Here is a 12,838-nt window from a genome sequence, read left to right as displayed (position 1 = left end):
CTTCCTTGGAGAAGTTGAGGGCTTTGCGTCGTACTGGTAGAGGCACCTCCCGCCTCAGTAAGAAGGCGCGACCTTTCGCTACTTCCCCGGCCAGGGAACCTATCCCAGTCACAGTGGCTCTCCCCCTTTTTGCTTCTAGGGGAGCAAGAAGAAGCAGTGGGGACATTAGGGTGTCTCCCCGCGTGCGACGTAGCCATAGTGTTGGGTCTCCATCGTCCTCACCTGCCGTTGTTGGCTATGATTAGGTAAGGGATGATGTTCTAAAGTATAATTCCTCCTTCACCTATACAACAAGTGTCGCTCCTCTATAATGCCAGGTGAAACTGGTGAACCTTGAGGACTCCTACAAGATGGCCTTCCAGACTTGTGGGAGTGATGACTTCCCTTTCTTGGGACGACATCAGGCAGTCTGCCATTTTTCTTCATGTACATATGTCTATTTGAGGTCTTGGGTCTCGCTCTTCCCTTGACCGCTTTTCAATGTGCTCTTCTTGAGCACTTGAACGTGGCCCCTTCCCAACTTCACCCGAACAGTTGGGCCATGGTGAGGGCCTTTGAGATTTTGTGCCCCTACTTCAACATCCGACCTAGTGTTCCGATCTTTTTGTTTTTCTTCCAAATGAAGATAACTGGCAAGATTGGATGGACCTCCTTGAGCAGCGTGTTCAAGAAGCTGTTTGAGTTTGACTCAATAGTCTTTCGCCGCTTCAAGGATCGTTTCTTCAAGGTCTTGACTACTAATGTCGTGGCTGATAGTTTGCCACTTATATTCAACAGGGACGGGGAGCCCCGCTTCCGTTCTATTGGCAGTGTGACCCCACCAGGTTCAAGTCATTTGACGAGGACCTGTTGACCCTTATGAAGAGATTCAACAAAGCTATATTGGGATAGCTGTCAACCTCGCTGGATGTGCGGGCCATCTTGTCTCTTCCCTCGGTGAGTGATCCTCTCGCTTCCTTGGATAGTAAACATTTTATCTTATCTTGTCTTCCTTCTTTGTGTCCGAGCTGCATTGTGATTTGAATTGACATCTATTGTGCTATTTTTGCTTGTTTTGCATGAATGATGGGCGACTTCACTTGGAGGCCACTAGTGAAGCAAATCAGTCCTATTGGTGGTATCATGCCACCATCTGTTGTCCCCCCTTCTTTTAGAGAAGGGGGTCAACCTGCTGGTGAGGTTGACCCTATTGCTTTGTTGCTGAGGTTACCCTGAGTGCCCATTCCTTTGTTTTGGCTAAGAGGAAGCGAGATGACAACGTTGGGGGGTTAGCCTGTGAGAAGTCGAAGGCCCTTATGAGCCTTTGTGTGCTGAGGCAAGTTACAAGGTTGGAGCTTGGTTTGGGTCGCCCTTCGAGTTTGCACGATCTGCCTCTAGCTCCGTCGGCCGACGAGGCTCCTGCTCCTCCACCTCCTACTGTTGTACTTGTTCGGGAGGTTACTTCTGTTGTTGGAGTTGATGTGCCAGCTATTTCGGCTAGTACTGTTACAGCGTCTTCATCCATCGTTGCCACACCCTTGCTCAGTGCTGGTGTGGCGACCACTAGTGCTCATGTGATGTTGCCACCCCATTCTTCATCTTCACCAGTTCCACCCTCTGTTGTGTTGTCAGCGGCGCCGTCTTCCTCCTCTTCTCGTCCCCATGTTTCTTTGGATCACCTATACACTTGCAACGATGTTGATTCACTATGGGGTGCGAATTACAAACAGGAGCAGAAGACCCATCTGGCTTTGTGTCAACCTTTGATAGAAACCTTATTCGGTCAGTTGGGGAGCAAAACTCTATGGACTCCACCAAAGTCTTCCTTCAGAGAAGTTTGGCGATTCTGGAGGAGAATGGATAGCGGCACCAAGAGGCTCTACGCAAGGTGTTGTCCTTGGAGATGGAGGTTGCCAAATGAAGGGTTACTACTGGCACGGTTTGGAGACAAGAGTGCCCTAAGATAACTAATGCCATTGTCGCCTTCGCTGAAGCTGTAAGGTCAAACCACCAACTGTCTTCCAAGGTTGGCAGTGTCTTGGCCAAGTTGTTGCGCACCAGGTTGGACGGTGATGAACTATCCGCTCACTGCAAGGGTTTGCAGGAATAGAAAAAGAACTTGGTTGGCAAGGTGGAAGGCATTCCGGTAAAGAGGGACGAGCTTGCCAAGGTGGTTGCTGACTTAGAGGCCCGGCTGATGGAATCAGAGTCCAGGCTCGAGGAGTCCAAGCTGCGAGCAGTCAAGGTGAGGGAGGCCAGCAAGAAGCTTGAAGAGGAACTAATAATATATAAGAAGAAGGTTGTGGAACAACATGAGAAGTGCTTTCAAAAGGCCGTCAGTCAGGTCGGGTTCTTCACCAAGGATCTTGACTTGGTCCTTTTGAACCTTTCAAGGATGTGAAAGACGGTGTTCTGCTTGATGAAGAAGAAATTGTTGTGGAAGAGGAGGTTGTTGATGAGGAGCAGGGTGCTGAGGAGCGAGGCGATGATGCCCAAGTTTAGGCTGCCTTCTATTTATTCTATTATTTTCCTAACTATTGGATTTTGGCCGTATAGGCTTTGTAATTATGACAATTTTTATTTTTCTTCAATGCGCATGTTTTTCCTTTGTTGACGAATTTTTCCACGTGTATGTTTTGTATGTCTTGTGTGTTTGCTTTTGTCTATGCAATGCTCCATTAGTTGTGGTAGTATGAATAGGTCGTCATGATGAGTGTGATGTCTTTGAAGGCATAGGAAGCAAGACCTTGGTGATGTGGGAAGGAAGACCTTGGTGGTCTTGTAAAATAGAAAAGTAGGTGATGTGAAATTATGTCAAGTTTGATTTTAACCTGATTAAAGGTTTTGTCACTCATGTAGTGGTGCTTCCTTTCGCTTCGTGGAGATTTTCCTCTGACTGTGATCATTGTGATTCTTAAGGAGTAAGCTAAGCAAAGAGGGGGTGCCTTGGGTTGTTGTACCAAGGATAGACCTTGGGTTTTTGTACCAGGGGCGAACCTTGGGTTTCTAATACACCTGTAGTCTAGTTTCCCTATATAGGTAAGAGTTAAGAATAGGAAAGATTGTCAAGGGAGAACCTTGCGTGCCTTGAGTTCTTATAGAGATGGAACTCGGCAAAAGGAAGGCTCACCAAGGGTGAACCTTGGGTTTAATGAACCTTGGACCAAGGACATGTTTGCTTTGGGTTCTAACAAGCCTGTAGAGTTGCGTTGAGACTTACCAAGGATGGGCCTTGGGTTTTGTGAATCTGTGAAACTCGCCAAGGGGGATTTGGCGAGCCTTTGGAGAATCGACTAGAGGCGCGTCCATCCTGGATTTTGGCAAGACTCACCAAGGGAGGACCTTGGTTTAACAACCCCGGTGTGTGTAACGTGTGTGTCGTGCTCTTGCATACATGTCATTCAGGGAGTGGCATGTACTGGAGTTGTAGTGTCGTGCTCTTACACACATGTCACTTGTGAAGTGGCATGTACTGGAGTCGCACTGGCGTGCTCTTGCATATGTGTCACTCATGGAGTGGTACGTACTGGAGACTTGGTGGCATGCTCTTGCATACGTGGCATGTACTGGAGATGTGGTGGTGTTCTCTTTGCCACTCATGGAGTGGTACGTACTGGAGACATGGTGGCGTGCTCTTGCATACATGGCATTTGTGAAGTGATATATACTAGAGACATGGTGCTCTTGCATACATGTCACGTGTGAAGTGACATATACTGGAGACTTGGTGCTCTTGCATACATGTCACTTGTGAAGTGGCATGTACTGGAGACGTGGTGCTCTTGAATACATGTCACTTGTGAAGTGGCATGTACTGAAGATGTGGTGCTCTTGCATACATGTCACTTGTGAAGTGACACGTACTAGAGACTTGGTGATCTGCATACATGTCACTTGTGAAGTGACATATACTAGAAACTTGGTACTTTTGCATACATATCACTTGTGAAGTGGCACGTACTGGAGACTTAGTGCTAGAATGAGAGCTCACCAAGGGCGGTCCTTAGGTTTGAAGAGCCTTGGAGCTGCGACTATGGATGTACCTATCTTGAAAAGAAAATTATGAAAGGGAAAGGATGTAGATTTTTATTCAATGTATTTATTGAGTACAAATTCCCTTCGCTATCCCAGATGTGCTTCGTTAAATCCTTTTAAGCCAAAACCCTAATTTTTCTCTTTTTGGGACAAAAGACTTGAGTAGGAAAAAGAGTACAACATTTGGGTTTGCATTAGGTCAACTGAAGTAAAACTTCAAGTGGATGGTGTTCCATGTTCTTGGAATTGCTTTGCCATTCAGTTCTTGTAGTTTGTATGCTATGTTATCTAGGATTGCTATGACCCTGAATGGGCCTTCCCAATTTGGACCAAGCTTTCCCGCTCAGGGATCTTTATTGGCTTCACCTCAGACTCGCCACACGAGGTCACCAGGTTGAAAGGCTTGTGGTTGAACCTTTGTATTGTATCTCCTCGCTGCTTGGAATTTGGTAGCTTTTTCCCTGATCTTGGCCGTGTCTTGGACTTTGTCTGTTGTTTCGAGTTCTACCCTCATGTTTTCTTCACTTTGTTGTTGCTGGAACAATAGTCTCCTTGTTAATGGTTCCCCAACTTCAACAGGGATCATGACTTTTGTGCCATATGTAAGTTAGTAAGGAGTTTCTTTAGTTGTTGTCTGGGGTGAACAATGGTCGGCCTAGAGTATACTAAGGAGCTCCTATTTCCATAAACCCTTAGACTTGTTGAGTCTAATGCATAGGGCCCTGAGGATGACTCCGTTAGATGCCTCTACTTGGTCGTTGGTATGAGGATGTTCGACATAGGTGACAAGGTGCTTGACGCTTAGTCTCGTCAAGAAGTCTTCGTAAGTCTGAGCTTTGAATTAAGTGGTGTTGTTCGTGACAATGGCGTATGGGAGGTTGTACTTGCAAATGAGGTGTTTCCAAGTGAATTTTTCTACTGCATTAGCCATAATTTCTCACAGTGGTTTTGCTTCTATCCACTTGGTGAAGTAGTCTATGACAACTAGTAAATATTTGACTGCTCTTGGGGCCTTTGGTAGTGGTCCTGGTATGTTCATCCCCCATATAGCAAAGAGTCAAGGGGAGCGTAGACTGTGGAGATTGTTAGGAGGGGTGCATGGAATATCTGCAAAACTCTTGGCATTGTCTGCATCTCTTTGTGAAGTCAAAGGCGTCTGCCCTGAGTGTTGGCTAGTAGTAGCCAACACACACCACCTTGGTTGCAAGGAAGCGTCCTTCGGTGTGGAGATCGTAGATTCTTTCATGGAGTTCTCTCATGACATAATATGTCTTTTAGCTGTTAGGGCACTTTAGTAAGGGTGTTGTTAACTCTCTTTTGAATAGCTTGCCATCAAGGATGACATAGTAGCTTGCCTTCCGTTTTAGGTGTCGGGCTTCATTCTCATCTTATGGCAACACCCTCCGAATTAGGAAATTCCTGTAAAGGGTCATTCGTTTTGGTTCCTCCTATTCTTCTGCCATAACTTCTTCAGTGTCTATGGTAGGAGTTTGGAGCGTCTCCTAGATGATAGTTTTAAGGTACCCAGTCTTTTTAGTGTTGACTAGCTTGGAGAGCAGGTCTACTCTGGTGTTGCTCTCCCTGGATATGTAGTACATTTCAAAATTATTGATGAGAGTTTTATCAAAGTGATAGTGCTTGAAGAGCAGGTCTGCTCTGGTAGTGCTTGGTCTCGAAATGCCAATTAAAATGTCACATATATTTTGTGAAGCCTAAACACTACATATACTAATATGAAAAGCCCATGCCAAATTCAAGTTTTATTTAACACATTTATCTATTTTCTAAATAAGATTAAGTACAATCTGAACACTTCCATCGCTATTTCAATTTTTTTTCATCAAAAAAATAATAAACAAACTTCATAAAACTACGTAGAAAGATTCTGTAAAATCTGTACAAATGCATTATCTACTCAGCAAAATCTTTCTCCACGGACTCTTCAATTCTCAGTTTCAATAAATTATCAACTCAAGACTTCAAAGTCAAAATTCTTCTCTTCACTTAGGAGTTAGCAAAATTGACTTCTCCATCATCATACACTCAAACAAAAGCAAAGTGATTAGACTTTTGATTATACCAAAATTATTATAGTGATCAAGTTGTGACAAAACGACAATCCAAATGCTCCATAATACTTTTTCAGAAAGCCCTGGATCAGTACCAGCAATGTACACAAGGGAAAACCAATGCTAAAACGTTTGTTCAGATCTTGTCCTTTATTCCATTTTAATCTTCATGACAGGTTGTCCAACACTACTTCATAATGCAAGGATAATAAACAAAAGACAAAATATTAATCGGTGTTTTTAGGATATTAGAATTAAAAGGAAAAATAATTTTAATGAAATGTGCCAAAGTTATATTTATTTTTTTTACTCTCACATATAATCTTTATAATAAATACTCTCTATTCCTAATTCCTTATTTTATGTCCTAAAGATATTAATTAACAAGATTAAATAAAGAATTAGGTGAAAATAATTCACAGTAGATTAAAATATGTTCAGTGTCAGGCATTTTTACCAAGAATGTGTGTGCCAACCTCGGTCTTTAGTCTTCACTTTGCCCTCACTTTAGAGGGAACACCTCACCGACACAGAGTACCACCTACCATCATAAAGCTCCAAAATCCAAGCTAACCTCACCCCAACAATTGGGCAGTTATGGCATTAGTATTGACAATGAAAGCTGAATTATTGAGGATATAAAGAGCTTAATTATGATGCATTATTAACAAAAAAGTTTACATTAGTATCAATTACAATGATATAATTTTTTTAAAGTACAGAATGTAAATATTCTTTAAACGATACAATTTAATTCAGATAATATTATTATAAAATGATAAAATTATTTTTATAAGTATTTAACAAAGTTGTATTTTTAGAGTTTAAACTCAAAATTACTATTTAAACTGAAATAATTTCAAATCAGTTAATCTGCAGGCTTAATAGTCTTTTTAAAGTAATTATTATAGATATTTTAAAATAAATATTATAAATCTCGACAAGTTTATCATACAAAATGACGCACTAATTAAAAAATCTTTTACAAAATAAAATCTTATTAAGTTATATTACAAAAAGTTAACAATCTTCCTATACCATTCATAATTGGATAATACCAAAACATTTTTAGTTAACTTTGGATAAAAGAGCCTACCCTTCACTGCAATCACGTGCCATGGCGTGTGGGTTACATTTACATGAACAATTCTTCAGGAAATGTAGTGTTAACAACTTAACATACATTTAGGTCCATAATAAAAATAAAATGGTCACTCACTCACCACCAAAGTTCCTGCACTTTGCAACTTTGATTTCAGCATTGTGTTGACTTTGGATTAAACTTGGATATTTCTCGGGCAATGTAGTAGCTGCTAGCTAGCTAGCATTACAAACCAAGTGGCTATTTAATACGATGCCTTCAATACAATACCCTCTGATCAGAATTCCCGTTTTAATAATGTCTTTGCACTCTTCCATGTGACATCTCTAACTAAAGTTGCTTTTACTACTAAACTCGAAGTACTTTCTTAGTGGCTTCACTGAGAATTTTGAATTCTCAGTCTTTTTCTTTTCAGATCACATCTCAGATCCATTTTTATTTTACAAACTTTTGGGTCCTCTCCCCCATTGTCCTACCACACCTGCTCCACATTACTGAAATTCTTTATTCTCATCATAATTCCCATCAAAAAATCTTTTCTTGCAATCATTATGCCATGACAAATAGCTTTTTTGTTTAAAAGCTTTTCTTTGCAAATTATTAGATTCTGTACAACTGGAAATAATTTTTTTTAAAAAAGAAAAAGCAAAGCCAAGAAAGACCATGGAATATGGATTATTCTGTTTTGTATAGCTCTAGTCAGTGAAACTCATACCATACCATTGCCAATACCATCTTTTGAGCAATTTAACTGTTGTTTGTCATTTCATTTGTTTCAACTCTGAACTCTGCAGTAGAGTATGTTGTGTTGTGTGACTAACCAAACCAAACCAAAAATCCCTATCTTAGTACAAGTATTTTAGCTTCATCACAACATGAAGAACTTGTGGCTTTGTTTCAGTTACTTGTTTCCTGCAGCAATCATTCTTGTTCTGCTTACTCCTTCCTCAGTTGCACAGCTATCACCAAGTGAGGGTAGAATTCTATTCCAAGTTCAGAAGCTTCTTGAGTACCCTCAAGCCCTTCAAGGGTGGAATAGATGGACCAACTTGTGCTTCCTCCCTTCCTCACCTTCCCTCAAGATAGTTTGCTCCAATGGTCATGTCACGGAACTTACAATCATTGGAAACAAGACCTCTCCATCTTTACACAATCCCAAAGAAAGTGCTTGGACTTCCCTTCAAACACTGTCTGGAAGATTCTCCATTGATTCTTTCTTCACTGTTATGACAAAGCTTTCAAATTTGAAGATGTTGTCCTTGGTGTCTTTGGGTTTGTGGGGTCCTTTACCAGCCAAGATCAACAGGTTTTGGTCCTTGGAAGTGCTGAACATTAGCTCAAATTTCATTTATGGGGGAATTCCACAATCTATATCCTCTATGAGGAATCTAAAGAGTCTTGTTTTAGTTGATAATCTCTTCAATGGAAGTATTCCTGACCTCCAAAGCCTAAGTTCTCTTGAAGAACTCAACTTGGAAGGTAATAATTTGGGTCCTGGATTCCCTTCATTGGGAAAGAATCTTGTTACTATTGTCTTGAGAAATAATTCACTGAGATCTCATATCCCTCCACAGCTTGTGCACTTTGACAAACTGCAGGTATTTGATGTGTCTTCCAACGATTTTTTTGGAAACATCCCATCATTTATAATCTCTTTGCCTTCCCTTCAGTACCTAAACTTGGCCTCAAACCATCTAAGTGGTAACCTATCAGTGAATATGGCATGTAGTTCTTCACTAACATTTGTGGATATCTCACACAACCTTCTGGTTGGAAAATTGCCATCCTGCTTTGGTTCAATGTCTTCAAAGGCCAAAGTGCTATATTCTGGGAACTGTTTGTCAACCAAAAATAGGTTGAATGATCAACAACATCCATTTTCTTTTTGCAAGAGAGAGGGGGCTTTGGCTGTTAAGCCTCCAGCTAAAAACCTGAAGAAGGAATCAAATTTGGGTACAAAACTAGGGCTAATACTTGGAATAATTGTAGGAATTGTAGTAATTGGAGGACTTCTGGTTCTACTCGTTGTGTGCATCATTAGGAAGTCCAAAGCAGAAAGATCACCTCATAAAATGGACAAATCTGTTGCTAATAAATATTCTACCAGTGTATCTCCTAGACCAATTGGTACAAGTAAGGCCACTATTATGCTCTTTTCTAATTATTCTTAATTGATGTTATATGATAAATCATACATATCTTAGATCTTATTTTAAATTCATGTTCCTTCATTTAAGTGATGCATTAATCTGGTTTCTTCTGTGGGAGTAGGACATATTCCTCAGGCAATGAAGCAAGCTGCAGTTGGACTGCCACCATACCGTATCTTCACATCAGAGGAAATTGAAGATGCAACTAACAACTTTGACCCATCAAATTTAATAGAAGAGGGATCACAGGGACAGGTAAAAGATTTTTTTTTTTATGATGTTTATGGATTATTCATAACTAGTGCTTTGTAATGAGATGGAACCCACAAGTCCAAGTCTTAATGGCATTTACTATCATATATTTATACAGCTATATAAAGGTTGGCTCAGAGATGGTTCAGTGGTCCTTGTTAATTGTGTAAAAATAAAGCAGAAAGGTTTGCCCCACAGCATCATGCAGCAAGTAGAGGTATTACACAATTTGAGGCACAGGCATATGGTGAGTGTTCTAGGACACTGTCTCATTACTGAACAGGAGCATCCACAAACAACAAGCACAGTCTTCATTGTGTTTGAGTACATCTCAAATGTGTCATTGAGGGATCAACTTTCAGGTAAACAATCATATAAAATGAAATGCTATAGCAAAGAACATGAATGCCCCAAAAGATGTAACATGACATGAGTGATGAGTCTTCATTCAACAGATGGGAGGAAGAGGGAAATGCTGAAATGGCCACAAAGAATGGCAATGAGCATAGGCATTGCAAGAGGAGTTCAATTCTTACACACAGGAGTTGCTCCTGGAATATATGGCAACAACTTAAAGATTGAGAACATTCTGTTGGATGATAGTCTCAATGCAAAAGTCAGTAGATACAACATTCCATTACCATCCAAGGTTTGGACAGACTACATAATTTGATCATTCTCTCATTAGTATTTGCACAATTGCATCCATAACTCTAACTTGCATTCATCAATTTTCAGAGTGCACATAATGAACAAAATGCCACCAATCACATTAGCAGGTATTTCTCTTACTACCTTTTTCTTCTCAAATATTCCATTGTTGTATCCAAAGTATAATTTATTGTGAAACCTATATGCAGCACAAACAATACAGAAAAGGAAGATATCTATCAGTTGGGTGTTATTCTACTTGAAGTTATCACTGGAAAACAAATTACATCCTCGAGTGAAATAGAGGAGCTGAAGGAAGAGGTATCTGTTAAAACTTTTTGTTCTTAGTCAGATACTTACTCCCTTTGTCTCATTTTATTCGTCCTTTTTGAAATATTTTTTTATCTCAAATTATTTGTCGCATTAGAATGTCAAGAATGTATTAATTACTTCTTTTTCAACAATACCTTCAAGAAATAAATAAGCCGGTAGGTGTATAGCTGTACCTATATGAAGTAGTTAATAAAAGCATTTTAGTCAGATATAGTGCATGTTTGGATTGAAGTTAGAAATATTGTGCATGTGTTCCAATACAAATTCAACGGGTAAAAGTAAAATGAAAGCAAAAGCAAGGATCATGATCCTTTGCCTAAATTACTTTTGCCTCAAAAGTACTTTTTCACCTTAAAACCAAACATACACAAAGTTATTGTCATAAAAATTGATGGTATAATCAATTGTGTTCTTTAAGATATGTACATTATCTTCGAGACAAAATAAAATGAGACCAAGGGAGCAATAAAATGCTCACTACTTACAGAGTTTGCTCATCTTACATAAAAATTGTTCAAATCCTCACTGAAAAATCAAAAGTGCTTACTCTGAGTGCCAAAAAGATTATGGTAACCAAACCAGGTAGTATATTTTTTCTTATCTTTAATTCTCTCTATATCATGCTCAGCTGGAGAATGGTTCACCAGAAGCAACATCAGTAATCAGAAGTGCCATTGACCCTACACTGAGGGGAACTTATGCATATGAATCAATGAAGACTGCAGTTCAGATCACCATAAACTGTCTCTCCAAGGTTTCTAGCCAGCGCCCTTCAATAGAGGATGTTCTTTGGAATTTGCAGTATGCAATGCAAGTTCAAGAGTCCTGGACCAGCAGTGGAAACCTCAGCACAAAATTGTAAACCACACTTGTCAATAAAAAAAATGCTTGCTTATATTTCCATATGTTCATTATCATAATGAATAAAATGTTGATGTACATATGTAATTTCTTTCATAAGGCCCCAAAACACAATTTGGTTCGCATTTTTCCATATCATTATTGTTATTAAGGTTTTATAATATTTGAATTAGGTTCCTATCAAAGTATCAATTCCTTGCTCCTTTTGACTTCGATGGTTGCAACAAATCATATTGTACCAATAAGCCATACAAATTTAAAGGGTTAGTTGGAACCAAAAAAATTTTAAAGGGTTAGTCAGAGACTAATTTAGTTCGTAGTCCGTAATTACCGTCGGTTCAAGAAAATTTTACACATAATAAAAATCGAATACGAATTCTCTCATTAAATAAATCATTCCCAATTAACACAATGAAACTCTACACCACTATGTCAATTCTTTGAGTTTGACATTAACATCATTAATGACAAGTTAGCATTAACATCATTAATAGAACTCTAATCGAAGTGAGATTCTTGCGTATACATGTTGTATTATACCCAAAGGCTCTCTAATTCATTTCACCTTAGAATTAATCTTTTCTCTTAGTCTTTAATCGTAAATTCTCATAGGCAGAATTATAAGATTCTTTTTTGGTAAATACCATAGTTATCCTTTTAACCGTTTAACACAATTATATACTAATTCAATTTTAAGACCACTTTAAGACCACTAATTAAGCTGGAATATCTGTGTCCATCAATCCATATGAAAAAATTGAGATTGATAAAATAAAACTTTAAAACATTAATAAGAAAAACTTTAGTGCTACTATATAATTAATTTAGAACCTCGACTAGTGTCTAACTAAACTGTAAGTTAATCTGACTAAAATTAATCAAATGAAACTTATTTGGTAAAAGAACATATTTTACTAATTTATAACATTTATAACCTTCTTTCCCATTTTTATCTACATTATCTTATAATAATAGTTCATTCTGTATACCATTTTACACTCATTAGTTAATTTTCAGCTAGCAACTAACGTTTTAAATTTCCACTAACTCATTTGCTAGTCTTGTTAAACACTATTTGATTAAAAAAGAATTTTGATAATATTGATCCGTTTAAATAATGGTCATTTGTCCCATGTGTTTTGTTCATATTATAAATTTTCTAGGCCAAATTAAATATTTTTGTCTGTTAATGATTTATCATTAACTAATTTCTAATAAAATTAAATACATTTAACTAATAATGAAAGAGTTCATCCTTGTAAAATAATGGTCCTCAAATAATACTCCACTCATAAAAGAAAAACAAGTTGGCATCCTACTTTTAGTAGCATGTACACATGCTATGCTCTCGAGTCCCTTTCTACCTTTCCAAGGGTAATAAGGACCATTTTGTTTATATTGCTAAA

General features: G+C 38.7%; 1 protein-coding gene across 1 annotated transcript; it reads left to right on the top strand.

Moving 5' to 3' along the window:
• The first annotated feature begins 7,337 nt into the window (after positions 1 to 7,337).
• On the top strand, positions 7,338 to 11,624 carry LOC114423259 (probable LRR receptor-like serine/threonine-protein kinase At1g14390). Its single transcript, XM_028389949.1, has 7 exons — positions 7,338 to 9,318; positions 9,457 to 9,590; positions 9,706 to 9,949; positions 10,043 to 10,236; positions 10,326 to 10,366; positions 10,448 to 10,559; positions 11,200 to 11,624. Exons 1-7 carry the CDS (start codon positions 8,061 to 8,063, stop codon positions 11,431 to 11,433), a joined length of 2,217 nt encoding a protein of 738 aa, XP_028245750.1. The 5' UTR covers positions 7,338 to 8,060; the 3' UTR covers positions 11,434 to 11,624.
• The last annotated feature ends 1,214 nt before the right edge of the window (positions 11,625 to 12,838 follow it).

Source organism: Glycine soja, chromosome 8 (assembly GCF_004193775.1).
Source record: "Glycine soja cultivar W05 chromosome 8, ASM419377v2, whole genome shotgun sequence".
Taxonomy (NCBI): Eukaryota; Viridiplantae; Streptophyta; class Magnoliopsida; order Fabales; family Fabaceae; genus Glycine; species Glycine soja.
This window is presented reverse-complemented; position numbering and strand designations above follow the sequence as displayed.

Excerpts from the sequence above, each read along its gene's own strand:
- LOC114423259 (XM_028389949.1), top strand. The coding sequence starts at position 8,061 with ATGAAGAACTTGTGGCTTTGTTTCAGTTACTTGTTTCCTGCAGCAATC. Across the intron at positions 9,591-9,705 it reads AAGAGGGATCACAGGGACAG|CTATATAAAGGTTGGCTCAG; the intron begins GTAAAAGATTTT and ends ATATTTATACAG. Across the intron at positions 10,560-11,199 it reads TAGAGGAGCTGAAGGAAGAG|CTGGAGAATGGTTCACCAGA; the intron begins GTATCTGTTAAA and ends TATCATGCTCAG.